The sequence below is a fragment of the Nematocida parisii genome, assembly GCF_000250985.1.
Source record: "Nematocida parisii ERTm1 unplaced genomic scaffold supercont1.8, whole genome shotgun sequence".
NCBI classification, from domain to species: Eukaryota; Fungi; Microsporidia; genus Nematocida; species Nematocida parisii.
Window position 1 is genome coordinate 52,472 of NW_013524653.1, and position 24,279 is coordinate 76,750.

Here is a 24,279-nt window from a genome sequence, read left to right on the forward strand (position 1 = left end):
GGCCCTGAAACACAAATAGTAGGCTGAATTCACACTGAATCATGTACCAATATGGCAAATTTTATTATAAATATGGACATTTCCATATTTAGATGTTATAGTTCTTAATTAGGAATAAAAGATATTTCCATATTAAATATAGAAAGTATATATAGAAGTAGTGAAACTAGAAAAAACAAGAATGACACCAAACATGATAATAAGACAAAGACCAGTTAAATTTATAGATTTCACAGAAGAAATAAGAAAAAGCTTTGAGGAGAAGAAGACACCAAAAAAGCCCAGAGTTAAGTTAGATCTTTGGCAGATCAGCACGTTAGAAAGGGCCTTTGAGGACGACTCACACCCATCACAAAAAGCAAAGACAAGACTCTCTGTTAGCTTGGGCATAACTATAAAGAGTGTTCAAATCTGGTTCCAGAACAGAAGAGCAAAAGAGAAGGCAAAGAAGGACGTGAGCGAGACAGAAAGTGAAAGCAATCACGAGTCTATTGAATGCGAAGTATCTGCTACACCTAAGACATACTTCCACAGCATAAAGAAAGCTAGCACAGAAGAAAAGACAAGCACTGGCCCTAAGCCAAGCCAAATGCCTTCATTGTTTGACTCTTCTGAATTTACTGAACTATCAATGAAATACGATGCGTCCTTTGTTGATGACTCAATTTCTCTATCTATTGACCAGACCCAGAATTCCGTCTACTCAGAGTATGATTCCTTTTTGAGCTCATTTAGCACGCCAATTATATGCATGTCATTGGATAAACCAGAGAAAGCAGAAGATACAGAAGCAGCACAAAACAAAATTGCTAAAGGGGCATGCCACAACTACACACAGGCAGCTCTCTTCAATTCAGCATCACAGCGCAAGTGTCAACTAACAAATGGGCATGTAGAATATGAAGTAGATTTAGAAAGAGTGAATTTCTTCAGTGAGTTGCATCATCAAATGAGCAATAATACCATGTAGAATATATAGCAAACCCACCATTCCAATATTATACAGCACTGTTCTAGAATAGGACTATAAATAAAGTATTTAAAAGTCATAAAATAGATGTTTTTATTCCTTCTCTTCTTTCTAGTATTGTATATCGTATACCTTGGAGAGTTTTTCTATAAAAAGCAAGCCATATTGTAAAGTATATACAAAAATATTCAAGTAGGGTCGTATGTTGCTTAAATATATACTTTTTACAGAAAACAGCCATGTATACTTCATATTTTGTATTATCCGAGCCAGGAATGCGCTCTTATATGCGGATAGTACTAAAAAGAAAGAAATGTATGCTGTCTCTGTACATTACGCAAACCTCTGAAAATGTAAAATAAAACAGCTAAAATATCTTGATACGGTTTGAATTACATATATCTTGATATAGAAATTGAGTAAATTCATATAAAACATGCTAATATCACATATCTATTTACCAAAATAATTTGTGTTGAATACTGAATTTTTTTAAGTAGTATATATGAAAGTGACCGTACTTGGTGCTGGGCAGGACATAGGAAGATCCTGCGTTGTAGTGACTATACAGAATAGAACAATTATGTTTGACTGCGGTATGCATATGGGCCACTCAGACTATAGACGATTCCCAGACTTTAAATTGCTTGGGCCGGGCCCATACACCGGTGTTATTGACTGTGTGATCATAACGCACTTCCACATGGACCACTGCGGAGGCCTTCCATACTTCACTGAGCGATGCAAGTACTCAGGACCCATTTATATGACACCACCAACAAAGGCTGTCTTGCCTATCATTCTTCAGGACTACTGCAAGGTTTATAACGAAAGAGATGATGTGGGCAAGTTTCAGCACCCTACATACAACGAAGAAAACATCAAGAACTGTATGAAGAAGATTATACCTATATCAATTGAGGAGACTGTGGAAATCGAAAAGGACTTTACCATAACCCCATACTATGCAGGGCACGTGCTAGGCGCAGCAATGTATCATGTAAAGGTAGGAGATGAGTCTGTGGTGTACACAGGAGACTACAACATGACGCCAGACAGACACTTAGATGGCGCGTGGATGCCTAAAGTATACCCATCGGTTTTGATAACTGAAAGCACGTACGCTCTTCTGGTGCGAGACTGTAGAAGGGAGAAAGAGCGAGACTTCATAGAATCTGTGGTACAGTGCGTCAAGAATGGAGGAAAGGTTCTTATTCCAGTTTTTGCTCTAGGCAGGGCGCATGAGCTGTGCCTGCTTCTGGATACACACTGGGAAAAGACTAAGCTGGATATTCCAATATACACATCTGCCACCCTAACGCATAAGGCCAACGATATATATAAGCAGTTTATAGACTACACACACGAACATATCAGAAGCACATTGCACAAGAGAAATTTGTTTGACTTCCGGCACGTGAAGCAGTTTGATTCAAACCTTGCAAGCTTGGAAGGCCCAATGATTCTGTTCTCTTCGCCTGGTATGCTGCACTCTGGGCCAAGTCTGTCAATATTTAAGAAATGGTGTGGTGACCCGAATAACATGGTTATATTCCCTGGGTACTGCGTGCGAGGAACAATTGGTGAAAGAGTCCTAAACGGGGCCTCACAGATAGAAGTGGGAGGAATCGTCTATCCTGTGCGAATGAAAGTAAAGAACATGCCGTTCAGTGCGCACGCAGATCAGAAGGGTATTCTTGCTCTTGTTCAGCAGTGTGAGCCAGACAATGTCATTCTAGTACATGGCGATATTATGAGAATGAAAAGAATGAAGAACATTCTGGAAACAACACTGGGTGTTCCTACACTTCATCCGCCAATTGGAGCAACAATAAACATTGAGCGGCCAAAGCACACCACAGCAAGCATTAACAATGAGACCCTCACATATCTTAAGGAAAACAAAGGGAAAACCATAGATGGTCTTATTAAAGGTTCCTTTATTGAAGATAACGGAAGAACACAGCTGGTCATTTCATCTTGTAATAATAATGTTGTATACGATGAAAAATAGCCTAGTTTATACACTACCACAGAAAAAGTCTAAATTATCTGCCATAAACAAACTATGTGGTTTATATTTTTGGGGTATGCTTTCTTTAGTAAGAGACAGGCAAGAATGCACAATGCCAATGCATTTAAGTATATAATCATCTGCTAATTACTTTAAACTCAATTTGGGTTACTATATAATGATTCTTTATCTAACCCGAAATATTTTGGAATTTCTGCATTTCACTTTTATTTTAACTATAGAAAGAATAACAGCCTGCATACAACAAATACTATATTCAACAAAAACTACTGTGTACTAGTAAATATTTCATGCAAACCCCATCTAGTAGCAGCCTAGTAACATATAAGATGTCACATTTCTACAGAATGTATTGAAGCTATGACATGTTTTAGTGCGATAGTTTGTATGCATGCATCAAATACATGTTTTAATAAAATGTAATTTTCCATCCGCCATACTTTCCCATTCCGTATTATAATTGGCATACATGTACTCTTTCTTGCATGAATGCATTCAGAATATGCTTATAATTTCAGCTTTGTTGTATTTCTAAGGCTTTTCTGTCTTTTTTTTGTTTATAGAACATTCCTGTATTGTATTAGTGCAGTAGTTTTTGTTTGATGCATGTATTAGGAATGAAACACTATGGTTTTATTTGAAAGAATAAAACTCGAGCATACTACTTTGATATGGGAAGCAATGACAAAGAAGAAAACACACAAGGAGACTCTACACCACCACAGGCGGAAGCTCCAGAAGAAATACTTACGGAAACAAACATGAGCTTAGATAAGAAAAAAGAAGAAGAGGAGTTCAACTGGTTTGAAGAAACAGCAGACTTTGGATTTGATGATATCGATGATCTTCCTAAGCACAAAAGCATTACAAAAAAAATTAACAAACTAATTTTACCCGCTGGTGCTGCTTTGATTGTAACGTGTTTCTTTGGGATATTTGTGCTTAACTTTATTCCAGTTAGACTGCGTGAATTCTATGGATACTCATTCAAACACATCCTTATCCTTACCTCTATTCTCACGTTTTTCCTTATTCTTACTAAGTTAATTATACACGGATTGTATATTCTTATTAGAGACAATATAACTGACAACCGCATCATGCACAACAAAAGACTAAAGGTAGAGCTGACCTTTGGTGCATGGTTCTTTGAAATGATTCCTCTTGGGATTTATCTTAATAACTATATTCCCTGGGCACAGAAAATTCTCGATAAAATGTTTTTGTGCGGGTTTCTTTCTGTTCTTGCATTTATTGGAAAAGGTATTCTGATGGAGCTCTTTAGAGAGCGGTTTCTTGCTAAAAGCCTTAAAAAGAAAGCAAAGGACATTGAAGTGAAGAATCGGATCGTTAATGCAATGCGGGAGTACTGCTACGAAGAGCACACAGAAGAAATACAGCAGCCCCTTAGCACATGCTTTTTTGTAAGCTGCATGACCGGGGAGGATGAAGAGCTTGTAGACTCAACAGGCATGGAGTTTGTTCGCGGGGACATTGACAGAGTGGTTGGTGACATATTCACTGCATCCATCTTTGATAAAAATCAGCTCACTCAGCATGAGCTGCTTGCACTGGCCAGAGATGTTTTTATGAAGTGCTCCAAGAATCAGGATTATATTACATTTGATGATTTCTGTGAAATATTTCCAACCTCGCAGGCCGCAATTCAAGCATTTTTATACTTTGATGTAGGCGAGAGCAAGACTATTTCTAAAAAAGGAATTCGTGACACGCTTGGTATGTTCTACTATGACCGAAAGAATCTTCAAACGAGCTTTGACAGTTTAAACAACTTCGTGCATGTTTTGGACAACTTGGCAACTGTTGTAACAATTGTTCCCCTCATTATTATATATCTTATTGTGCTGGGATTCCCTATTAAACAGCTTCTCGCCTTTTCTTTGAGCAGTGCTTTGATTCTAAACTTCTTTGTGAGTGGTGTTGCCAAAGACTTCTGCCTGAACGCGTCTTTTGTTATTACACATCCATACGACATAGGGGATGATGTGATCATTAATGGAAAAGACTATGTAATCTACCGGACAAGCCTGTACAAAACAGAAGTACTTGCCATTGATGGAGGGAAAATCTCTTTCCTTAATAAAGCGCTTGCCGATAAAAGCATCATAAACATGACGCGTGCGCCGCATAAGCTAATGCACATCTCTTTTAATCTTAAGCCCGAAATATCAAAGAGCAAGTTCAAAGTTATAAAAAAGCACATTCTGCACTACCTCCGGGCAAAAAATGAAATTTTCTACGAAACGTTTACAATCCAGTCACAGTCAGAAGCAGTATGCAAAGTGCAAGGCCATGCATGTGTGCTTGTTACACGATACAGGTCTATATCTAGCAAAATGGCCAAGCTAGAACAGAAAATAGAACTCGTTCGGTATGTAAAGGAGCTTTTAAAAGAACTTAAAGTTGATGGCGGCCCAGACAAAAAGAAGAAGTAATTATGCGGCATCCCACCACTCTATCGCGACAATAAATAAAATATAAACAGCTTTATAACTGTCTAATAAATGAAGTTAAATTTTAAAATGTGTCAGAATCTTACCACTCATCAATACTCAGACTGGGGCGGCTTTTATCGTCATTCACAAGTTACAAGGGTTATGAAAAATATTTTAATTTATACTTTTAGTCTTCCAGAATATTTATGCTTAATTTTAAATAAAGACTGTTCATGGTGCTTATGCAGTGTAGAAAGCTCTTCAAATATAAATTTAAAGTCTGCAATATGAACACATTGTGTAGAATTGCAACAATATAGTATTTTATGTAAAGTAAAGTATTAAATTTATTCTTCTGTCTTTGTGCATACTCTTTAGACCTCTACTTCGTTTCCTAGAATAGTTATTTCTTCAGTCCCTGCCTCAGTCACAATCATCATGCGCACGCATCCACCAGAGGAGTTATCTCTGTACATTGCATGAGAAACCATCTTTTTAACAAACTCTACTGCTTCTTCCTTTGTCATTTCCTCTTTGAATGTACTGTCCCCTAGCCCAGATATATACGCAGACCCGGACCCTGCAATTGACCAGTTCTGCTCTATCAGCGCACCACCCAGCGGAATAGTAAAGACATGCCCGCCAGTCTCATCTACACCCGCTACAATAAATCCTGCTGTAACTCCCTGGTCAGTTGCGTCCCATACAATCTTCTTTATGGCCACAGCCACATCCTTTACAAGTGGCTTCTGCCCATGGCAGTATATTCCCGTGTTCATAATTCTCTTTGCATAGTCTGCTATTGCCTGCGTGTCTGCTGCTGACCCGCACCGGCATGTATATACATTATCTATAAGCTTTGTGATCTTCCTGGTGACTCGGTTTGAGACATACGTCCCCATCGATGTTCTGCTGTCTGCCCCCAATATCACGCCGTCTTTATACTTTACTGCAATAATTGTCGTTCCTAGGCTTGCAGCCTTCTCTGTGTGCGTGCTTCCCTGGAAATCTACTCTTAGCATTCTGTAAATAAAAACAGAGAAATATAATATGAGCATTGTATACATACCAGCACTAACAAGAAATAGTCTGACCACATTTGAGGAGACTCTTCCCTCTCCTTTATATGCAAGAGTGTCAGAGAATGAATGGAAAGAAATAACTGTCTGTTTGAACCAATATCTTTTCAAAAGAAGAGACAAACTTCTGTTCAAAGTACTGGCTCCTGTTTTAATTGGAAATATTTTAAGAAGTATAACGAATGCGTATGTAGACAAGCAGGTGCAGAAGTATTTAGCCAAAAAGAACCTTATTCTAAGCCACCGCGGAATACACATTCACCACCCAAAAGACAGGCAATATTCTGGAATTGATGTGTCTATCTACAGCAGTGCCTCATTCCCTATTAATATACAATAATAAAGTTTTATTTTGCAAATAATGTATGCTAGTGAACAGGAATTACAGCCGTATTCATTTGCAGATTCTCCGGATAAAGTGCACGCGCAGGCATATGTAATGGGAACTACTGTGTTGGCCTTAAAGTACAAGAATGGAATTATGCTTGCATCTGACACCCAGCTGTCATACGGATCACTTGCTAAGTACAAGAACATTGAAAGAGTTGGGGTTGTCTCCAAGAACATACTCCTGGGCACCTCTGGAGAGTACAGCAACTTCCAAGAGATGATTAAACGCCTCCGCATCCAAATTAACCCGCCCGGCGACAAAGAGGTTTTCCTAGGGCCCCGCGAGTGTTTTAATATGGTGAGAAACTACATGTACGAAAAAAGATGCAAGGGAAGGCCAGAGATGAACACCCACATCATTGCGGGGATAGAAGAAACCGCCCCTCCAACCCTGCTTCCCTATGAAACTGACCCATCAGGAAAGTTCTTAGGAGTTGTTGACCATCTTGGCAACTTCTACTTTGATAGTGTTGTTGGCACTGGAATAGGAGCACATCTAGCAATCCCCATCCTACGGGATAGAGTAGGCACCAATACAGAACTGCCAGAAGAAGAAGCACACAAAATTCTCTGCGACGCCATGGCGACCCTATGCTACAGAGACTGTAGAGCCACCAATATGATACAGATTTCTAAGATCACTAAGGATAAAATTACAATATCAAGGCCATTTGCGCTTAATACTTCCTGGGATATTGCCAATATGATATAAGAAATAAATTCTCTTCTGTTTAATTTCTATCAAACACGGATATTGAAGACATATTTAACTTTTTCTTTTATTCTTTACTGTACTAAAGATCGATTTACTTTCTTTTTAAACTCCTTCTATAAAAATTCACTGCAATAATAATTCTGTGCTTGAGTTATCCAGAAATGCCTTAAACACTTATTACAAATTAACTAAAAGGAAATGTTCGCTGTTATTGCTACAATCCAAATGGATTTGTTGTACTTTTTTGGCAAAATAGGTGTATATTACTAGAATTAAATATCAGACAGCAGTACTTGATGAAAAGAGGAAACGCTTCTGTTTGCATAAAATTGGTTGGTCCTTTATAGTAGGATACCATTATGTTATGTCAAATGCCTAAGCATCCTGAATAGCCTGAAATAACGCAAAAAGATTAAATAAAAAAATTAGCATACCCTAAAAGAATAATGGTCAATAGTAGAATAAGTAGCAGCGGGTACTGCTCTATGCTAGAACAAGAAGCACCGAACGAAAGCAGTTTTTCTTCTATGAAGATTTATAATTTTATAGACCGGTGCATTACCAATATAACAGCTCAGAAGACCAGGTGTTTAGAGGGAAAATACATTAAAACTAAGTTAGAAAATGAAAAAATACGAAATAGGCTTAATAAAATAAAGAATAAGATAACACACCTTGCAGAAAGTGAAAATCGGCATAAAAATAGTCTTGTTGGTATAGAAGGCAAATACTACACGCATTTATATACTTTACTTCCAGAGTTTCTAAGAATTTATCCATCACCGAGTATAGAAGAGCCTATTCAAGAATATATATTGAACATAGTAAGAAGAATACTTGAGGAGTACATAGAATCAAAAGACTTTACAAATGATTCAGAAATGTATGTAAAATACATCCTAGACAGCACAGATGCGACCGATGAATTCAATCGCTTATATTACATAATACATGATTTTCTTCTAACTAATGAAATAGACAGCTTTATGGAAAGATTTAATACATGGTATTCGTACATGCTTGAATATAACTTAATGAATCATCCTAGGTATATTAAATATGTCAGCCAAATATTAAATGAAAGAGCCTTTTTAAATGATACATCATTCGCCTCGTTAAAAGTAGACTTGAATGCATTTATGACTAGGCTAAATTTAGAAAACCCATTATTGTATAATGAAGTGCATCTGCAAAATCCAGATACTCTGTTTAATTTAAATGGAAATGGGGAGTCTGTCATAGATACTGCTATAGAAACAGTCATGAAGTACAGATACATTCTTAGAACATACTTTGAAAACTCAAAGTATAACAAATCGCATAGACTAACAAATGAAGAAATTAAGAACATAGCTATTGTAGCTGATTACCTCACTGCAATTAGATCGTGCATAAAAGATGTTCACACAAATATTGACCCAAATTATTTATTTATTGATGCACAGTATTTAACCCAAAAGAAAATTTACAGTTCCTTTGTGGTGGAAGAACCCACCAATCCAAGATCAATTCTATACTCAGCATGCGTGGACAACAACGAACTGATGAATTATGTTATGGATGCCTCTATTTTAGAAAAGACCAAGTATGTTGAAAGACGCGGAGATAATTTGGAAAGACTTATGTTTAAATTGAATATTAGCTCAATAGATGAAAACGAATGTTTTAGGAACTCCGAATGCTCACCCAGCCGCGCCTATTCTAGATGCCCGAATAGAAGGATTATATCATGCACTATGGCAGAAAAATTATGCATTTTATCGATTATTTTACTAATAGTGTTGCTAGTATTAGTGTCTTTTTTTGGTATAAGAAAGGTTATTGCTTAATGCTAGCACTTTCTATTCTAATTTTGAACTGGTTGGTACTGTAGCGGTTTGACACATTATTTAACTTAAGAATATTCTACCGGGATTAGATAAAATAAAATTGGATTCTTCCAATGGTTATGCTAAATTTCTATTTAATAATCAAATAAAAGAGCACAAATAGTCTCAACAAACTTATTTCTCTTAAAATTATAGAATTATTTCAGGTTATATAATTAATATGCTTTCTTTATATATAGAAAACATACTAGTATACCACATTTCATATTAATACTAGCGTAAAAAGAATGTGGGCCTGTGATATATATCTTAATTTAAATTTCAGATCGATAGTAAAGTGTTTGTGCATATACTGCATTAATTATTGTGTATGTTTCTGTGTAATGTATGTGAAATAATAATTTTATAGTACTTCTTCTGTGTTAAATATTTTCAGATAGTTCTTAGTTATTTTTTCTATATGGTATTTTATAGCACTTACGCCTGTATTTATTTTATAATACTGTACATATAATGTGAAGACTTTTACATAAAATAAAATAAAGAAATAAATAAAATACAAAAACAGTAAAAACATAAAGAAGCTGTTAAATAACAAAACACCAGCACAGAGACAACTTAAATCATGTACAACAATAAACACATGACAAACTCACGGCAAAAACAACTGAATACAAACACACAATAAATATTATTGTCACTAAGCACTGTATACATAGCACAGAAACTAAATACCAGTAGAATAATTATCTTCAGTATTATTATTCAAAAAAAGTTCTCAAGAAAAATAGATAAGTTATAAGACACATTTGGTGCACCTGGTCTGAACTGAACTTGCTTGCATAAAAATCCTGCAATTATATAGGCATGCTATTCATAGGGGCAGATGACTGGTTTATATGTAAAATATTTTTAAAATCATTGTTTATTGTATATTTAGAAGTGCTATTTGTTTGTAAGGACCCATAATATTTATTTTCTGATCGCAAAATGATGAAATGCTCATTATAAATAAGTATAGAAACACGCACGATAAGATAAATGACAAGTAGCATAGAAGATAAGACAAGAATTTTTCCAAATAAGCTTTCTGGTGTTCGTAGAGCAATATACGCTTCAAACATATTAGCATGCATCAATGTGGTTCTATTCACATACTTAGGTATAAACCAGGGGATGTCATATATTAAAGCAGGATATAGTACAGAAAATATTAATATATACATAGCACTAGCAATTGCTATGATAATGGGTATTGCAGGAGAATATACAGTTATTAAAGAACAAGTTAAAAAAAACATTTATTATATAGAAAATCCGTTCAATATTTTTGTATGGGATAACTCTGGTTTTTTTGAGATTATAATGGGAGCTATGTCTACTTCATTGGCAACAGTTCTTATTTACGCATTCTACAATCAAAAGGCATTCTTACAGGGTGCTTCTGGGCTATGCATAATAATGGCAACAGCAACTTGTATGTATAATGCGTATCTGTACCATATGATACGTAAGAACTTTGTGCATCAATATAACTATGTTCTTAATATATATCTGAACAACTTGCTTCTACTAGGAGGGGTATCCCTTCTCTTCTTTTCTATTTCCTTTCTATTTAATATTTTACTATTTACAAATGGGATACTGCACGTAACAATAACCAGTAACTGAACTATACCCATAAAAACATCATAAATTAAATATTCAGTTGGAAATATACACAAAAACAATTAATTAAGATAGAATAAATTCTATTCAGAAACTATTGATAAAGCCTGGGAAGTAAGCGGAGCAAATAATTATGGGGGGAGTTTATCTTTTAAATAAAGTAGCTATTTATTGTATTAAGTCTATTCAACAGATTTTATGCTGTCAAAGTAACTACAAATTACATATTTATGATTAAAAATAATTGGTGCAATGCGAACCTTAAGCGCAATCGTGTTTTATGAGTCACTCAGAATAAAACACTTTCAATGATACAGAACTTTGCTTCGAATCCAGAAAAAACCCCAGATGCATCGAATGGCTCTGATAGTGTGCGACCAGAAAAGCGCACAAGCGACTCTTTTAAAGTAGGGGATGAGTCAAAGCCGTTCCATATGGCAGAAAAGTCAGACAAAGAGAAGTATATTCAGATAAGCAAAGAGTTTGAGGGAAAGTCCGTGCTTGAAAAGCCAATGGAGTACATTATGCGCCTTTTTGTAAGTAGATGGTTTGAAATACTAGTAGACATTTCTATTTTTTGTTTTGTTCTTATACCAGAAAATTATGAATTCTTTCACATACTGTATGAAAGGTATTTATATAATAAAGAAAGGGAAAAGGACTATAATGTCCACTCCTGGAAAGAGGTATTTGATTTACTCTGCCCAGTTATTGAAGGAATTGTCTGCTTCATACATACAGTTGTGTTTGTGTGCGAGGCATTTATAGGGATGGAAATTCCTCATGGTCTATTCATTTCTATATGCTCATCCCACATAACATGCATTCTGATACTAATACACGTTGAGCTTATAGACCGGCATAAAACAGAAAGCATCGACATGATCATTACATACAGCATAGAGTGCTTGGTTGTTCTACTGTCAATTGCCATCAACATTGCATACTTACAAACCGGCGAGAAGTACCAGTCACTAATTCTTATGTCGATTATTTTGACGCAGTATGTTTGCAGAACACTCACTAGGCTGGTCATGGCCTCGCACAATAAGTTTAGAAGAACATTCAACCATACTAAAACAAGAATTTTGCTGTTCTTGGGATTTTGCGTGCTGTGTATTCTTTTTGGATTAAGCCATATATACATTGCTGAAATTTCTTAACTTTTAATGGGTGGAAATTCAAAGGACCACAGCGAGCCAGCGCTAGAGAAAGAAATATCAAAAATGCACATAAACTCAGAGAAAGACGAAGATACATCTAGTGATTCTGATTTTGTGCCGGTTGGATTTGATTATGACGGGTTTAATACGATGGCAGCAGGTATACACCATTTAGAAAAGCCAGAGAACACAGAAAAAGCACAGGTGGACACGCTTTCTTATGAGATGCTATTAGCAAGGATAGAGAAGTATTTAAAACCATCAGACACAGAAATAGAAAGTAAGATAAAAATACCTATTTCCATTAGAAGAGATGGGGCCACAAAAACCTCTATCAACATAACTGAAATTTGCAGGGTGATTAATAGAGAAGTAGCACACCTCAGGCAGTTCATAGAGGTAGAGCTGTCAGTAAACTGTTCAATAGATGGAGAGGAGAGGCTTGTAATTAAGGGAATATTCCCAGAGGCACAGTTACAGAAAATAGTCAGGAATTACATTAAGCAGTACGTCTCATGCGGTATATGCGGATCACTAGAGACTGTTTTAGAAAAAGAAGATAAGCTTCTGTTTAAAAAGTGCATTACATGCAATGCCACACAGTCAGTCAATGCAATACAGCAGGGGTATAAGGCGCTTACAACTAAAAGATCGGTCTTAAGAAGAAAAGCAGCAGAATAAATAGTCTCATTCTTTTTTTTATTTATGGATTGGTCTGATTACTTCAACACGTACATGAAGATGCCTGGCATAATAAGGCAGGCCGCATTAATATATGAATCATCAGTTATTGCAAATGAATCAACGGATACCTTCCTTGACAAGCGCGCAATAAGGCGGCTCTGGCAGAAGAAAAAGCCAAAGGATTCTGTAATAATTGGAGGGGCAAAGTATCTTTACATCAGAGACATTGTAGATGAGCAGGATGGATACTCGATCAGTCTGTACCAAAAGGTAAAAGATGACTCGGATGACCCAGAAGAGGCCAATGTAATGTTTGTTAGTTGTATGGATAATCTTCTGTGGGTAGGTACATTCAATAACAACCAGAAAACACAGGTTATTTCCTTTATGGAGCCAATTTCATCGCATATATTCGCACACATTGTGCAGAATGAAGAGTAGTATGCCGAAAATACTGTAGGCATACATTGCATAAGAGCGGCATGCCTTGAAATACTTCAAAGGAAAGAGAAAAACAAACACATCCTCTAATAATAACAATACTCCTTTCATAATTACATAGGAATATAAAATATCTGAGTAAGTGTGCTAAAAGTGAAATAACTCGAAATTCTGTGTAAATATGCAGTAGGGCAGAATCACAGCGTATAGTAAGAAAAATCAATAATATACTAAATATTTATGATTGATATACAGTTTTTATTGTATTACTTACTATACACACTATGGCTCATTATTACATGAGCAAGTAAATCTTATGCTACAAAGAAATAAAAGGGTTTTGATTTATTTTTAGTTATTTATACTGCATACTAGTTGTTTTCTGTGTATTTAAGCACATGCAGTATAGATGACGAGTGTATAAATTTTATTACTGGTATGTAGTGCTTCAGACATTGTCTATTTAATATAACCCTGCATAGAAGTGAACTGCATGAATCATTACTGTAATTATTATACAAATGGACAAAGGCGTGTACTAATTGGTTAGAAAAGCCGCCCCTATAACAAGAATGAAATTGAGTCTATTAGCAATAGAGGGAACTAATATGGCTATAGCGAAGTATGGAGACTATTGCAGGGTATAAATACAAAAGAAAATTTGCAGAAAATGGAAAACATTCATGGAATAGTGCAGTTAATTTTAAACGAAGAAGTGTCTGGAGCAGAGATAGAAATGGCACTTAGCACCATAAAAAAAGAAGAGTATACCATTCCAGAGCTACTTCTTCAAGACTATCTAAGAATAAAGAACAGAGAACTGCGGCTGGAGAGCATAGGATATACAAGTAAAAAAGAAGAAATATCCCGGATAATAGAGGAGTGCACAGAGTATCTTACTGCCATGATAGAGCTAAACAAGAACAAAGAGATAGCTCTTTCAGATAGAATAGCCACTTTAATAGAAAAAACTGTTTCCTCTCATTATATAATAGGAAGAGAGGAGAAGATCTATCTAGCGCAAGAGAAAGAGAAGATAAAGAGCGCGCTGAATTATCAGCCAAGCATCAACACTGCACTGGTCTACATATGTGTGCTAATACTAAGTAGAATTGAAATGATAAAAATAGAAAAGAGTATTTTAGACCTTCCACAAGACACGCTGGATGGTACATCCCAGAGCAGTACGACAAGGCCGATTTCTGTGCATAAAGTAACCAATCCAAACCACTCAATAAGAATAACAGGCCAAACTACCACGGAAGACATACAAAATATGCTAAGAAGAGACAATTCGTATACAATGACAATAGAGCAGTATGGAGAAAGAATGATGAAAATGATGGAAGAACAAGGAATATCACTAAAACCATCCACTTTATCCATGGACGAGCCACAAGACACCGACATACTCACTGATCTAGACACCGTTATAATTAGCGATGCAGATAAAGAAATAGAAAGAAAAAATAAAGAAAAGGATGAGTCTATCTACGGAGATGGAAATAGAATTGGAAGAAAATAGCTCAAAGTTAGTTTAAATTAACCTAAAAAATCGCATATGTTTTAATCATACCAGATAACAACTCCTCAGTAATATAACCCGAATTTCAAATATGCAAATTCTACACGTATATTTAATAAATAAAATGTAAATCCAGTAGCAGTCTGATTCATACTCTAGTTTAATGCAGCGCAATTTTATGCATGCCTGCAGATTACCCGAAAATAAAAAATACATATACAAATGTGTATGATAATATTAATAACAGAAAAAAATAGCATATAAATACATTCTAATAAAGCTTTCTCTGTTTTAATGAACTTACAATAATCTTTACCAGTGAAATCAAGTAAATAAAAAGGTTAATTTATAGGTACTATAATTATATTTCATGCACAATTTATTATACTGTATGACTATCGTATAAAGAAATATAGAATCAGGAACAATATTATAAGAATAGAAGCATAAAATACATACTGCATAACAACTGCTTCTACATGCATTTTCCTACTCTTCTTTCTAAACTTTTCTGAAATATTTTGTAGCTTATGACCAAGCATTTCTAACTGCTCTATTTTGTGCCCTCTTTGTAAGACATTTGTATAATTCTGGATGCATACCTCTTTGGTTTCTTTCAAGGTTTCTAAGGTTTCTTCCATCCCCCTGTCTTTGCTATATTTCTTGCTTTCTTCTTTTATCACGTCCTCAAATCGTATGTAAGACAAATCACTTGGTACGTCCAGCCCATAAGTCTTTTCAAATAAGTCCTTGAGCCTCTCAAAAAACAAAGAAATAGAGGTTTTAGAAAGGCCCACTTCCACTGCGCTAAGAATAGTTATACTCTTAAACTGCTTGAAGTATATAATTATCCCCTCCTCGGCAGACTGCGTGCTGCAGAATTGTGTTTCATTTGGGAACTTTCCTGGTATGCTAGACATGTCATCCAATACTTTAGTGTGTGTGCTTTCAAAGTATCTGGACAATGGGCACTCTGCTGACACAATTATTCGGTTGTCAGATGGTCTTACTATTTGAGTAAATAAAATAGCCATATACGATAATTAATGAAAAAATATATTTATACTAAGAATTTCAATAATATAAGATAAGACCTTGAAATAACCAGAAACTAGAAAACCCCAGAAATTATTTAAATAATGCCGCTGAATAGTTGAAAGAGGGATCTTTTTGTGCACACCTAAGATTTCTAAACTACATAAACTCATAAATATGCATATAAGAAATACCCGAAATTAATAATCTAAAAGTATAATATAATTTATTCACTACTGGTTTAAACCCCTACATAATGTTTATTCGGGTTATACTTCATGTATATGTCTATTTAATTTAAGATTTTTGGGGATGCGCCTTGCAGTATATCTGTGTGTCTTTAGATATATTTCAGTTATTTCTTGTCATACTGGCATATACTCAGAAAAGTGCATACTTAATGGATGTTTTCGGGTATCAGCCAGTTTTGTTTATGCATGTTTCTGTGAAATATCCTACCTTTTTTTGTATAAACATGGCTTTAGCGGTATTATAGGCAGATTCTTGACCTTTTTTGTTATTTTTTTAAAGTTAAAGAAACAGAAAAAATTACTTTCCAAATCCTTATTTAGAAGACTGAATCCATGCATGGTTACCGGCCGCACAAACTGTTCTATCTTGTTTAATCTACTTCGGACCTCAACTATCTTTAAAAGACCACCCGGTTTTAATACTCGGTACGCCTCTTTAATATATTCACTTGCATTGTTTCCCATAATTGAAAGACAGAAAACCACAATATCTACGGTCTCATTCTCTAAAGGGAGGTTTCTTATGTCGGCCTGTGTTATAAACTCGTCATTTTCTGGCTTGACTAAATCAAAGGAATGCACCTCCCTCTCCTGGAACCTTTTTGCAATCTGTGCTTCCCCGCACCCCATGTCAGCAATTACGTGCGTTGCATCTGCATTCATAAGTTGCTTTATTACTTTATCCACTGGGTTAAATGGCCATCTCGCCACCTGCTCTTTGTACCCCTCGTGATACTTTTTAAATAGCTCCGGGCTTATGTCTTTCTCCTTCTTTCTATACATCACCTCATTTAGCACTCTAAACTTTGCTCCCTTCAAACTAGACTCTAATTTCTCCAATAGTTTATTTGGATTATTCGTTGCCATAAAAAATTTTACCAGCAATTGCATATAACCCAAAATCCTCTGGCATATAACTTAGTGTTTTAAAAATAATAAGAGCTTGAAATTTATTATAATATTCCGAGGGAACTAAACATGCACTGCTGGTCATGTCTTTCTTTTTATATGAAATTCTCTTCGCTTTATTAATAATGCACCTGCATCCCTAAATTCTAAAATATTTATAACTATGTGATCGCATAGTACTGTGCACAGTTAGTCTAGCTCATCCATTAGCCCAGTTCTACTCCGGTATACAAAGGTTTTCTTTGGCTTTTCTGTTTGCTTGATTACATTCAAAAACTCTTCATCCGTTATTTGGTATATACGCTGCGTTGTGTATATTTTGTATAGCAATTCTTCTATCTTGTAGTACCTCTCTAGGTCCACTGCCTTGATATTTAAGAGCCTAGTCAGAGATTCTTTGCTAAGCATGTTTCTGACGATCTGTTCTGTTACATTTTCTTTCTGCTGTCTTTCTTCCCCGGTAGTCATTAGAAAAAAATCCATTTCATTTTTATGGATAGAAATTATGCAGAAGGAAGCGGCAGTGCACACGCTGGATACACTCCAGAAAGGATTCCAGATTTGGATAAGAACTTAAGAATATATTTAAAGAAAGAAATAAGAAACTACACAGATGTTAATCCAGAGGAAATAATCTCTAAAATAGAAGCTATGGCACATGAAAATATTCCAAATGTAAAAGAGCATTTAGCAAGCACATTACAGCCAATTCTTCAGGACAGAACGCAGATGTTTGTGAACAGGCTGTTTGGGTATCAGAAGAGAATGTGTCGTGACAACGGCCACTGCCGAAGGCCTGGCTGCTACTTCAAGCACTCGCCTGTAGGCCTTCCCATGATGGAAATTGATGAACGGCCTGCTCTATCTGCCAGAGAGGAAAGATTTATGGGAGCAAACAAGGGAGCCATAGAAAAACAGAGAAGACTTATTGATATACTCAGTAGGAGGACAGATCTGCCAAGCGATGTACACTCTGTTATTGAGCAGCTAAGAAGGCTAATATACAGAGGCCGCCCAATGCCTGCACAGCAGCAAGACACTTCTACCCGGTTTATTATTAACAACCGCCAGGACTGGATGACCACTGAGCACTTGCACACATATCCTGGCGTAGTGAGTGTTACAGAAAATGGAATAATTGAATGTGCCACCAGACAAGATGCCGAAAGAGTGTTTAATATGATCTATAAAATAGATAAAAACAGCCATCCAACTTGGATAGAATAAACCAAACGTATTTGTCTATCTTGCTTAGTTTAATTTAGATAAGAAATATTTGCAAAATAAATGAAGGATTCAATTGGTGTAAAGAGAGTAATGGCCAAGGCAATTATTCCCATGTTTTTGTGGTTTTGTGTTCTATTATACAACCAAATGCCAGGATATAGAGTGCATGTTATTGATAAACCAAGCCAGGCAGTGCATGCACCTGTTGTTGTATACTCACAAAGGAACATACAGGAGATAAAGAAGGAATGCATCTGCTGGATGGGATGTCTATGCATCCAGGAACATGTGAATAAAATACTAGAAGCAAGTGCCGTGCGCGGTTCATTTGTAGATGTTCTTGTGCACTCTCCTGGCGACCTTAAGTTTATTTTAGAGCATAAAATTACACGCTCTCCGCGTGTATTTCCAGATGGGATAAGTCCTAGATCGAACGGCAGTTCAACGTATGCATTATACACGCTGGCAGAGCACATTAATATGTTCCAGTACTTCGCAGATGGTTTAATGTATTCACTGTTTGAGTTTTGCACTAAATTTTCTAAGGAGAGAAAAAGCACTTATATCCAAGGACTAATTGTATTGTTATACGTTCTGGCCACAAGCAGGAGAATGTGCTGCTTTTCTGCACAGAATAAGAAAAGAACGCCGGAAAAGGAGCTGGAAATACATTAAGAAAACTACTAGCATATATTTTTAGTGAATAAAGAAGATCTATTGATAGTTTTATTTAATAAATGCATAAATATGCTCCTTTATATAGAGAACGCCCATAAATAGCCTAGAAAGGGTTTGTGAAGTATAATTTATTAGAAAAGTATTTTTCAGGTTATATAAAATTTACATGTGTGTATCTTGTATATTTGCGCATATCCAATGCACTGTAAGTTTTATTTATATCTGGAGATATAATTGGTTTGTTTTCTGTGCTTTTATTGCTCAATTGTGCCAGAGTATACAATTCTAACCAATCTAATTAAATTTCCCGTTACTTTTGATTATTGTTGTGGTTTTCTTTCGGGAATGTTTAAGATGGTGAGCATATTTGGATATTATTTATAGTAGTTAAATATTATTTCTAATAAAAGAAATATACACTAAAATTCAATTTGGATGTACGCTATTTAAATTTTAAAGAAAATATTCTGAAATTATTACAAAACATTTAAACAAAACTACAATAGTTACATGTTGATAATGTGAGCAAATTGGGCATAAAAACAAGATTTCATAAATTGAAAAACTATAAGTTGTTTGAACAATTCTACTGTAGTATCTGGGCTATTACAGTTTGGTGGGTAATATATAATCTAGTCGGCATTTAAAGGATATAGTAAATATTATATTTGAAGGTAAGTCTAATTTCGGTAGTTCTTTTATTGAATGCATTGTGCAGGGTTTAAAATATTTCCTTAAAATATAGAAATCCTAAATTATATAAATCCAGATAAGTATGTTTGTATCTAAGTTGATGTGATTTTCGGGTATGCTTAAAAAGTATGAAGAGTTTCTTATATGCACAGAAAAATACATCACATAAACAAATCTTTGTTCATTATTTTACACCAATCAAATTATATGCACTGAATGGTGCAAATTACATACTAGACTATAATTGGTACATTTCACATAACCCCCTTATATAATATAGAAACAGATCACCCCCTTAAACGCATGGACACATCAGTAAGCACATCAAAATCGGTTAGAGTATTTTCCAAGAGCAAAACATCTTTGGAAAAACGACAAAACAGGCTTAAAAGGCCAGAATCATCAGAATACATACGCGAGCTATCCAGATACATAAAAGAACTATCACATCTAGAGAATAAAATACAGAAGAGAAGTATTTTACTGCACCATGGGTATAGCGAACTAAACAAAATAACATCATCTAAAGACCCAAGCAATCTACAGAAAGCGCTAAGGACAAAGCTAACACTCTTAATTGAAAGAAAGAACCGGCTGCTTGAAGAAATATTTTCAGTATCTGGCCATTTAACCGCACAGAAGAAAGAGCTTGAAAAAAGAAAAAACTCAGAATCATCAGGAAGAAGCTCATCCAGATCTTTGCCCAGCTCATCAGTTAGCCTAGGAAGCATCCAAGCTAGCTTGAATGAGAAAGTTCTGCACCATTACTTCAGATATAACAAAACACTTTCTGAAATAGAAGAACTAGCGAGTGAATCACTCATTAGCAAAGAAGACAGAAGAATAATCTACTCAATTTTCTTTCCAACACACTCAGATGACAGCTATCCATTTGCCACGCACTGCCTTCGAAAGGTGTTTGGATCGCGCGTATCCACTGCAACAAGCTTTATGAAAGAAATATATAGAAAGAGCTCATCGCATGATATACATATGTCAAGCAAATCAGATGCATTTGAAATTGTATCTTGCTATGTGCACTTCTTAAGACACCATTCTCTCATTTCATCCAGTTTTATATTTGGATCAGTATGTACTATATGCTTTATTCTGTGGAAGAGTATTGAAATATTACTGAGTGAATTTAGCAGTTCAGTGAGTATAATGGGAACGGCAATTTTATTTGTGGTTCTGTTTGGATGGTCAACCTTTGGTATACTGTCTATTTTCTTTTCCTGGACATTTGGTCACTCCCACAGCGAGTTGCATATGTCTTCATCATCTAGCAGTAGTAGTAGCAGTAGTAGCTCAAGCAAAAATGATAGCAGCAATCTTTCATCTAGTATTAGCAGCGGCTCTAACAGCCTAAGCACTAGCAAGAGTAGCTCAAGCAGCAGCCAGCAAAACAGTAGCGAACATTCTTCAAATAAGAGTGGCAGCAGCTCTAACAGCAGCAAAAGTACAAATGCTAGCAGCGACAACTTTTCTAGCTTTTTCAATAGTCTGTTTGGAAGTAGCAGCAATAGTGGAAGTAGCGGAAGTAGCAATAGCTATTCATCTTCTGTCCCACTTAGCCTATCAAGTAACAGCAGCAGTGGCTTAAGTGGCAGCAACAGCTTAAGTGGCAGCAACAGCAACAGTAGTAACGGTATAAGTGAAAGTAGCAGCAGAAGTAGCAGTAACAATAGCAGCAGCAGCAGAAATCTGTCTTCTTCTGTTTCTTCTAAATCTAGCAGCCTGCCTTCTGAGCCAGTGCTATCTATAAGCAGAAGTATCAGTGACTCGCCTTCCATCAGTGAGCTATTGAATTCATCAAGCAAGAGCGCATCAAGCAGTAGCTCTAGCTCGCGCCCCAGCCAGTCAGTAGGTAGTTCGTCAAGTGCTAATCTATCTGTTAGCAGTGGATCGTCTGCTTCCTCAAGTATAAGTAGCAGCAAAAATAGTAGCGAATCAGTTATATTAGGCAGTGATTTTCTAAAACTCTTCCCTCTATTTGTGGCCAATCTTTCCACATCATTGATTTTGTGTATGGCATCAATTGGCTCTATAGACTACCTTCTTTCCTCGTACCTTCCATCATATTCTAGACATATTTTCTTACTTATATGCCTTTCTTCTTCACTTCTATCAATCTATGTGACAGGAAGAAGGTCTCTTTCTATAGTTAAACTATCTTCAAAAGGGTCTTTTATCTCAGTATTCTCTCTGTCTGTTCTGACAGTTTCTATGGTCCTTGGGATAAGTATAGTATCATCAGTGACCATTGGGGTATTAGATCTTTTTACTCAAATACGTAAATAAATAAGAATTTATGCAACTGTTCAATTACAATACAATACCATTTAAGATATCCAAACAAATAATCCAGCTTTGTCATAATCTAAAACAATATCCTGAAATATCTGAAATAGCACCAGATGTCTGCTTTAAATACAGCACAAACGCAAACACTTTCACTATTTAATAAAGTATGCAGCCTCTATTCCAGAAAAGTAAATCCAATATCCCGAAATTACAGCATAAATTTATTCTGTGTCAAAATTGAGTAAAAGTATTTTTATTCATGGAGCAATTTGTAGTAGATGATCTTCTAATTAAGCTAATGGCGAAAAGAAAGGAAGTTATGCACAATTTATACTCGGAGTACAGCCAGAAGATAGAAGTATTTCTGTCTAATAATTTAGAAGTGCATGGTATAAGTATAAATGCATACTTAGAAAGCATAGACAGAAAGAACAAAGAGCTGCAGGAAAAGAAAGAGAGAGAATTACAAGAAATAAGGGAGAAGAAAGAGCGAGAAGAAAGAGAAAGGAAAGAGCGAGAAGAAAGAGAAAGGAAAGAGCAAGAGGAAAAAGAAAAAATGAAGAAAGCGCTACAAGAAAAGAAGGAGAAAGATATGGGGAAAAAAAGAAAGAATGATAAGAGCACAGACGCATCTAGTAAGAGAAGAAGGTCAATGATAGTTACATTTGACGATATGTCATTCTCATTCGGAAAGGATGAGCTAGAGCAGTTATCTGGGCAGGATAAGTCGGTTGATCCTGAAGTAAAGAATATTCTTGTAAAAATGAATGACTTATTCAAGCAGCTTGGAAAAACAAAGAAGTAAATAAATACAAAATATTATACAAGTTTAAAACCTATCTATAGCTAAATTGTGTCATGTGAATTTATTAGTTAGATACCTAACTGGCATCTTGAAGAGCAAAGAATCTTTTTTACCATGACCTTTCTCCCATCGAAAGATGTCTGGGGTTTAAGAGCAACCCGAGGCTCGTATGCAAACCATTTATTGCATATGTCACACACCTTTCCATTTTTAGCAAATACGCACTCTTTATGCGGCCACACTCCAGGACCAGGTATTGTATATACACTGCACAACTGATTAAGTGTGGGGCAGGACTGAGGAATAATCATTTGTTCTTTTTCATATGGATTTCCTGTTGCACGGAGTGTTGCAAGTGCTGGGAATAGTGTAAATAACTTGTACGGTATATGCTTAAGCAGGTTGTCGCTCAAATCTATGATTTCCAGCGGATACGAAGTGCATGGATATACATTCACGTCTAGCTCTTCAAGTAAATTGTTCTTTACATTAAGATATCTTAGTTTTTTTAACGAAAATATCATTGGTGGAATTTTCTTCAGCTTGTTATTGCTAAAGTCTAGCTTTTCCACTTTTTCTAATTTGCATACCCAAGAACCAAGCTCCTCCAAACGATTTCTATATACAGGGAGTATGGTCAGTCTCTTTAGTGCACCCAGATCAGGAAGACGCGTAAGTGAATTGTTGCCCAATCCTAACTCTTGCAGAAGGTACAGCTTGCCCATTTCTGTGGGGAGTTCTTTTATTTTGTTATTACTTAGATTAAGCCACACCAATCTGGACAGCTTACATATTTCCTTGGGCACAGTCACAATGTCATTGTTGCTCAAATCTATCTTAGTAAGATTTTTTAATAATGCAATCTGTGGAGGAATTGCCTGTAGTTTGTTACTGAAAAACCCAAACTTACACAATGAAGTCATTCCAAACACACACTCAGGAATCTTTTCAAATCGATTCTCACTAAGCCCAAGCCCAGCCACATTCTTCAGATTTGCAAGAGTATTCGGCAGGTCTCGAAGTCTGTTTCGAGTCAGGTCTACCCAGGTTAAATTAGTTATTTCCCCCATCTCCTCTGCAACCGTCTCTATCCAGTTGTCATTCATTGCAAGCCGTGTAAGACTTGTCATCTGCCGAATTTCGCTGGGAATACTTCTTATCCGGTTATTGGACACAATCAACCAATTTAACGTGGGTGATGTAAATACCTCCTCTGGTATCTTCTGCAGACCCTTTTTCCCTATGTCCAGCGATAGTACCTTCTGCTCTGATTGTGTTTTGTTAATATAGCTTACTTTGCCTCCCATTTTTTGTATATCCCTGGGCCTTCTTAAATATCTAGATAAAACCTAGTTTCATTGCTATGGAGATAAGGCCAGGCATAATAAATATACAAAAAACAAAAATATAAGAAATATTTTA

General features: G+C 35.9%; 20 protein-coding genes across 20 annotated transcripts; 15 read left to right on the plus strand and 5 right to left on the minus strand.

The window, feature by feature from the left end:
• Nucleotides 1-181: 181 nt before the first annotated feature.
• Nucleotides 182-1,011, plus strand: NEPG_02496 (uncharacterized protein; the record flags this gene model as incomplete). The annotated part of the gene is made up of 1 exon (XM_013204869.1): nucleotides 182-1,011. The coding sequence occupies one exon, from the start codon at nucleotides 182-184 to the stop codon at nucleotides 968-970; it is 789 nt and encodes a 262-aa protein (XP_013060323.1). The 3' UTR covers nucleotides 971-1,011.
• A 464-nt stretch (nucleotides 1,012-1,475) lies between these two features.
• NEPG_02497 (integrator complex subunit 11) lies at nucleotides 1,476-3,435 on the plus strand (the record flags this gene model as incomplete). Its single annotated transcript, XM_013204870.1, has 1 exon — nucleotides 1,476-3,435. One exon carries the CDS (start codon nucleotides 1,476-1,478, stop codon nucleotides 2,982-2,984), a length of 1,509 nt encoding a protein of 502 aa, XP_013060324.1. The 3' UTR covers nucleotides 2,985-3,435.
• A 241-nt stretch (nucleotides 3,436-3,676) lies between these two features.
• Nucleotides 3,677-5,509, plus strand: NEPG_02498 (uncharacterized protein; the record flags this gene model as incomplete). The annotated part of the gene is made up of 1 exon (XM_013204871.1): nucleotides 3,677-5,509. The coding sequence occupies one exon, from the start codon at nucleotides 3,677-3,679 to the stop codon at nucleotides 5,459-5,461; it is 1,785 nt and encodes a 594-aa protein (XP_013060325.1). The 3' UTR covers nucleotides 5,462-5,509.
• A 306-nt stretch (nucleotides 5,510-5,815) lies between these two features.
• Nucleotides 5,816-6,528, minus strand: NEPG_02499 (uncharacterized protein; the record flags this gene model as incomplete). The annotated part of the gene is made up of 1 exon (XM_013204872.1): nucleotides 5,816-6,528. One exon carries the CDS (start codon nucleotides 6,526-6,528, stop codon nucleotides 5,836-5,838), a length of 693 nt encoding a protein of 230 aa, XP_013060326.1. The 3' UTR covers nucleotides 5,816-5,835.
• NEPG_02500 (uncharacterized protein) lies at nucleotides 6,512-6,880 on the plus strand (the record flags this gene model as incomplete). Its single annotated transcript, XM_013204873.1, has 1 exon — nucleotides 6,512-6,880. One exon carries the CDS (start codon nucleotides 6,512-6,514, stop codon nucleotides 6,878-6,880), a length of 369 nt encoding a protein of 122 aa, XP_013060327.1.
• Nucleotides 6,881-6,901: 21 nt separating this feature from the next.
• Nucleotides 6,902-7,642, plus strand: NEPG_02501 (uncharacterized protein; the record flags this gene model as incomplete). Its single annotated transcript, XM_013204874.1, has 1 exon — nucleotides 6,902-7,642. The coding sequence occupies one exon, from the start codon at nucleotides 6,902-6,904 to the stop codon at nucleotides 7,640-7,642; it is 741 nt and encodes a 246-aa protein (XP_013060328.1).
• A 449-nt stretch (nucleotides 7,643-8,091) lies between these two features.
• Nucleotides 8,092-9,626, plus strand: NEPG_02502 (uncharacterized protein; the record flags this gene model as incomplete). The annotated part of the gene is made up of 1 exon (XM_013204875.1): nucleotides 8,092-9,626. The coding sequence occupies one exon, from the start codon at nucleotides 8,092-8,094 to the stop codon at nucleotides 9,472-9,474; it is 1,383 nt and encodes a 460-aa protein (XP_013060329.1). The 3' UTR covers nucleotides 9,475-9,626.
• Nucleotides 9,627-10,420: 794 nt separating this feature from the next.
• NEPG_02503 (uncharacterized protein) lies at nucleotides 10,421-11,145 on the plus strand (the record flags this gene model as incomplete). The annotated part of the gene is made up of 1 exon (XM_013204876.1): nucleotides 10,421-11,145. The coding sequence occupies exon 1, from the start codon at nucleotides 10,516-10,518 to the stop codon at nucleotides 11,143-11,145; it is 630 nt and encodes a 209-aa protein (XP_013060330.1). The 5' UTR covers nucleotides 10,421-10,515.
• Nucleotides 11,146-11,450: 305 nt separating this feature from the next.
• On the plus strand, nucleotides 11,451-12,305 carry NEPG_02504 (uncharacterized protein; the record flags this gene model as incomplete). The annotated part of the gene is made up of 1 exon (XM_013204877.1): nucleotides 11,451-12,305. One exon carries the CDS (start codon nucleotides 11,451-11,453, stop codon nucleotides 12,303-12,305), a length of 855 nt encoding a protein of 284 aa, XP_013060331.1.
• Nucleotides 12,306-12,311: 6 nt separating this feature from the next.
• Nucleotides 12,312-12,986, plus strand: NEPG_02505 (uncharacterized protein; the record flags this gene model as incomplete). The annotated part of the gene is made up of 1 exon (XM_013204878.1): nucleotides 12,312-12,986. One exon carries the CDS (start codon nucleotides 12,312-12,314, stop codon nucleotides 12,984-12,986), a length of 675 nt encoding a protein of 224 aa, XP_013060332.1.
• Nucleotides 12,987-13,010: 24 nt separating this feature from the next.
• Nucleotides 13,011-13,766, plus strand: NEPG_02506 (uncharacterized protein; the record flags this gene model as incomplete). Its single annotated transcript, XM_013204879.1, has 1 exon — nucleotides 13,011-13,766. One exon carries the CDS (start codon nucleotides 13,011-13,013, stop codon nucleotides 13,428-13,430), a length of 420 nt encoding a protein of 139 aa, XP_013060333.1. The 3' UTR covers nucleotides 13,431-13,766.
• A 334-nt stretch (nucleotides 13,767-14,100) lies between these two features.
• Nucleotides 14,101-15,156, plus strand: NEPG_02507 (uncharacterized protein; the record flags this gene model as incomplete). Its single annotated transcript, XM_013204880.1, has 1 exon — nucleotides 14,101-15,156. One exon carries the CDS (start codon nucleotides 14,101-14,103, stop codon nucleotides 14,953-14,955), a length of 855 nt encoding a protein of 284 aa, XP_013060334.1. The 3' UTR covers nucleotides 14,956-15,156.
• A 158-nt stretch (nucleotides 15,157-15,314) lies between these two features.
• Nucleotides 15,315-15,989, minus strand: NEPG_02508 (uncharacterized protein; the record flags this gene model as incomplete). Its single annotated transcript, XM_013204881.1, has 1 exon — nucleotides 15,315-15,989. One exon carries the CDS (start codon nucleotides 15,987-15,989, stop codon nucleotides 15,351-15,353), a length of 639 nt encoding a protein of 212 aa, XP_013060335.1. The 3' UTR covers nucleotides 15,315-15,350.
• A 239-nt stretch (nucleotides 15,990-16,228) lies between these two features.
• On the minus strand, nucleotides 16,229-17,132 carry NEPG_02509 (uncharacterized protein; the record flags this gene model as incomplete). Its single annotated transcript, XM_013204882.1, has 1 exon — nucleotides 16,229-17,132. One exon carries the CDS (start codon nucleotides 17,130-17,132, stop codon nucleotides 16,446-16,448), a length of 687 nt encoding a protein of 228 aa, XP_013060336.1. The 3' UTR covers nucleotides 16,229-16,445.
• Nucleotides 17,133-17,206: 74 nt separating this feature from the next.
• Nucleotides 17,207-17,633, minus strand: NEPG_02510 (uncharacterized protein; the record flags this gene model as incomplete). Its single annotated transcript, XM_013204883.1, has 1 exon — nucleotides 17,207-17,633. The coding sequence occupies one exon, from the start codon at nucleotides 17,631-17,633 to the stop codon at nucleotides 17,340-17,342; it is 294 nt and encodes a 97-aa protein (XP_013060337.1). The 3' UTR covers nucleotides 17,207-17,339.
• Nucleotides 17,634-17,642: 9 nt separating this feature from the next.
• NEPG_02511 (uncharacterized protein) lies at nucleotides 17,643-18,377 on the plus strand (the record flags this gene model as incomplete). Its single annotated transcript, XM_013204884.1, has 1 exon — nucleotides 17,643-18,377. One exon carries the CDS (start codon nucleotides 17,643-17,645, stop codon nucleotides 18,375-18,377), a length of 735 nt encoding a protein of 244 aa, XP_013060338.1.
• A 60-nt stretch (nucleotides 18,378-18,437) lies between these two features.
• NEPG_02512 (uncharacterized protein) lies at nucleotides 18,438-19,089 on the plus strand (the record flags this gene model as incomplete). The annotated part of the gene is made up of 1 exon (XM_013204885.1): nucleotides 18,438-19,089. The coding sequence occupies one exon, from the start codon at nucleotides 18,438-18,440 to the stop codon at nucleotides 19,050-19,052; it is 615 nt and encodes a 204-aa protein (XP_013060339.1). The 3' UTR covers nucleotides 19,053-19,089.
• Nucleotides 19,090-20,051: 962 nt separating this feature from the next.
• NEPG_02513 (uncharacterized protein) lies at nucleotides 20,052-22,049 on the plus strand (the record flags this gene model as incomplete). The annotated part of the gene is made up of 1 exon (XM_013204886.1): nucleotides 20,052-22,049. One exon carries the CDS (start codon nucleotides 20,052-20,054, stop codon nucleotides 22,047-22,049), a length of 1,998 nt encoding a protein of 665 aa, XP_013060340.1.
• A 262-nt stretch (nucleotides 22,050-22,311) lies between these two features.
• NEPG_02514 (uncharacterized protein) lies at nucleotides 22,312-22,857 on the plus strand (the record flags this gene model as incomplete). The annotated part of the gene is made up of 1 exon (XM_013204887.1): nucleotides 22,312-22,857. One exon carries the CDS (start codon nucleotides 22,312-22,314, stop codon nucleotides 22,855-22,857), a length of 546 nt encoding a protein of 181 aa, XP_013060341.1.
• A 52-nt stretch (nucleotides 22,858-22,909) lies between these two features.
• NEPG_02515 (uncharacterized protein) lies at nucleotides 22,910-24,164 on the minus strand (the record flags this gene model as incomplete). The annotated part of the gene is made up of 1 exon (XM_013204888.1): nucleotides 22,910-24,164. One exon carries the CDS (start codon nucleotides 24,162-24,164, stop codon nucleotides 22,926-22,928), a length of 1,239 nt encoding a protein of 412 aa, XP_013060342.1. The 3' UTR covers nucleotides 22,910-22,925.
• Nucleotides 24,165-24,279: the final 115 nt, after the last annotated feature.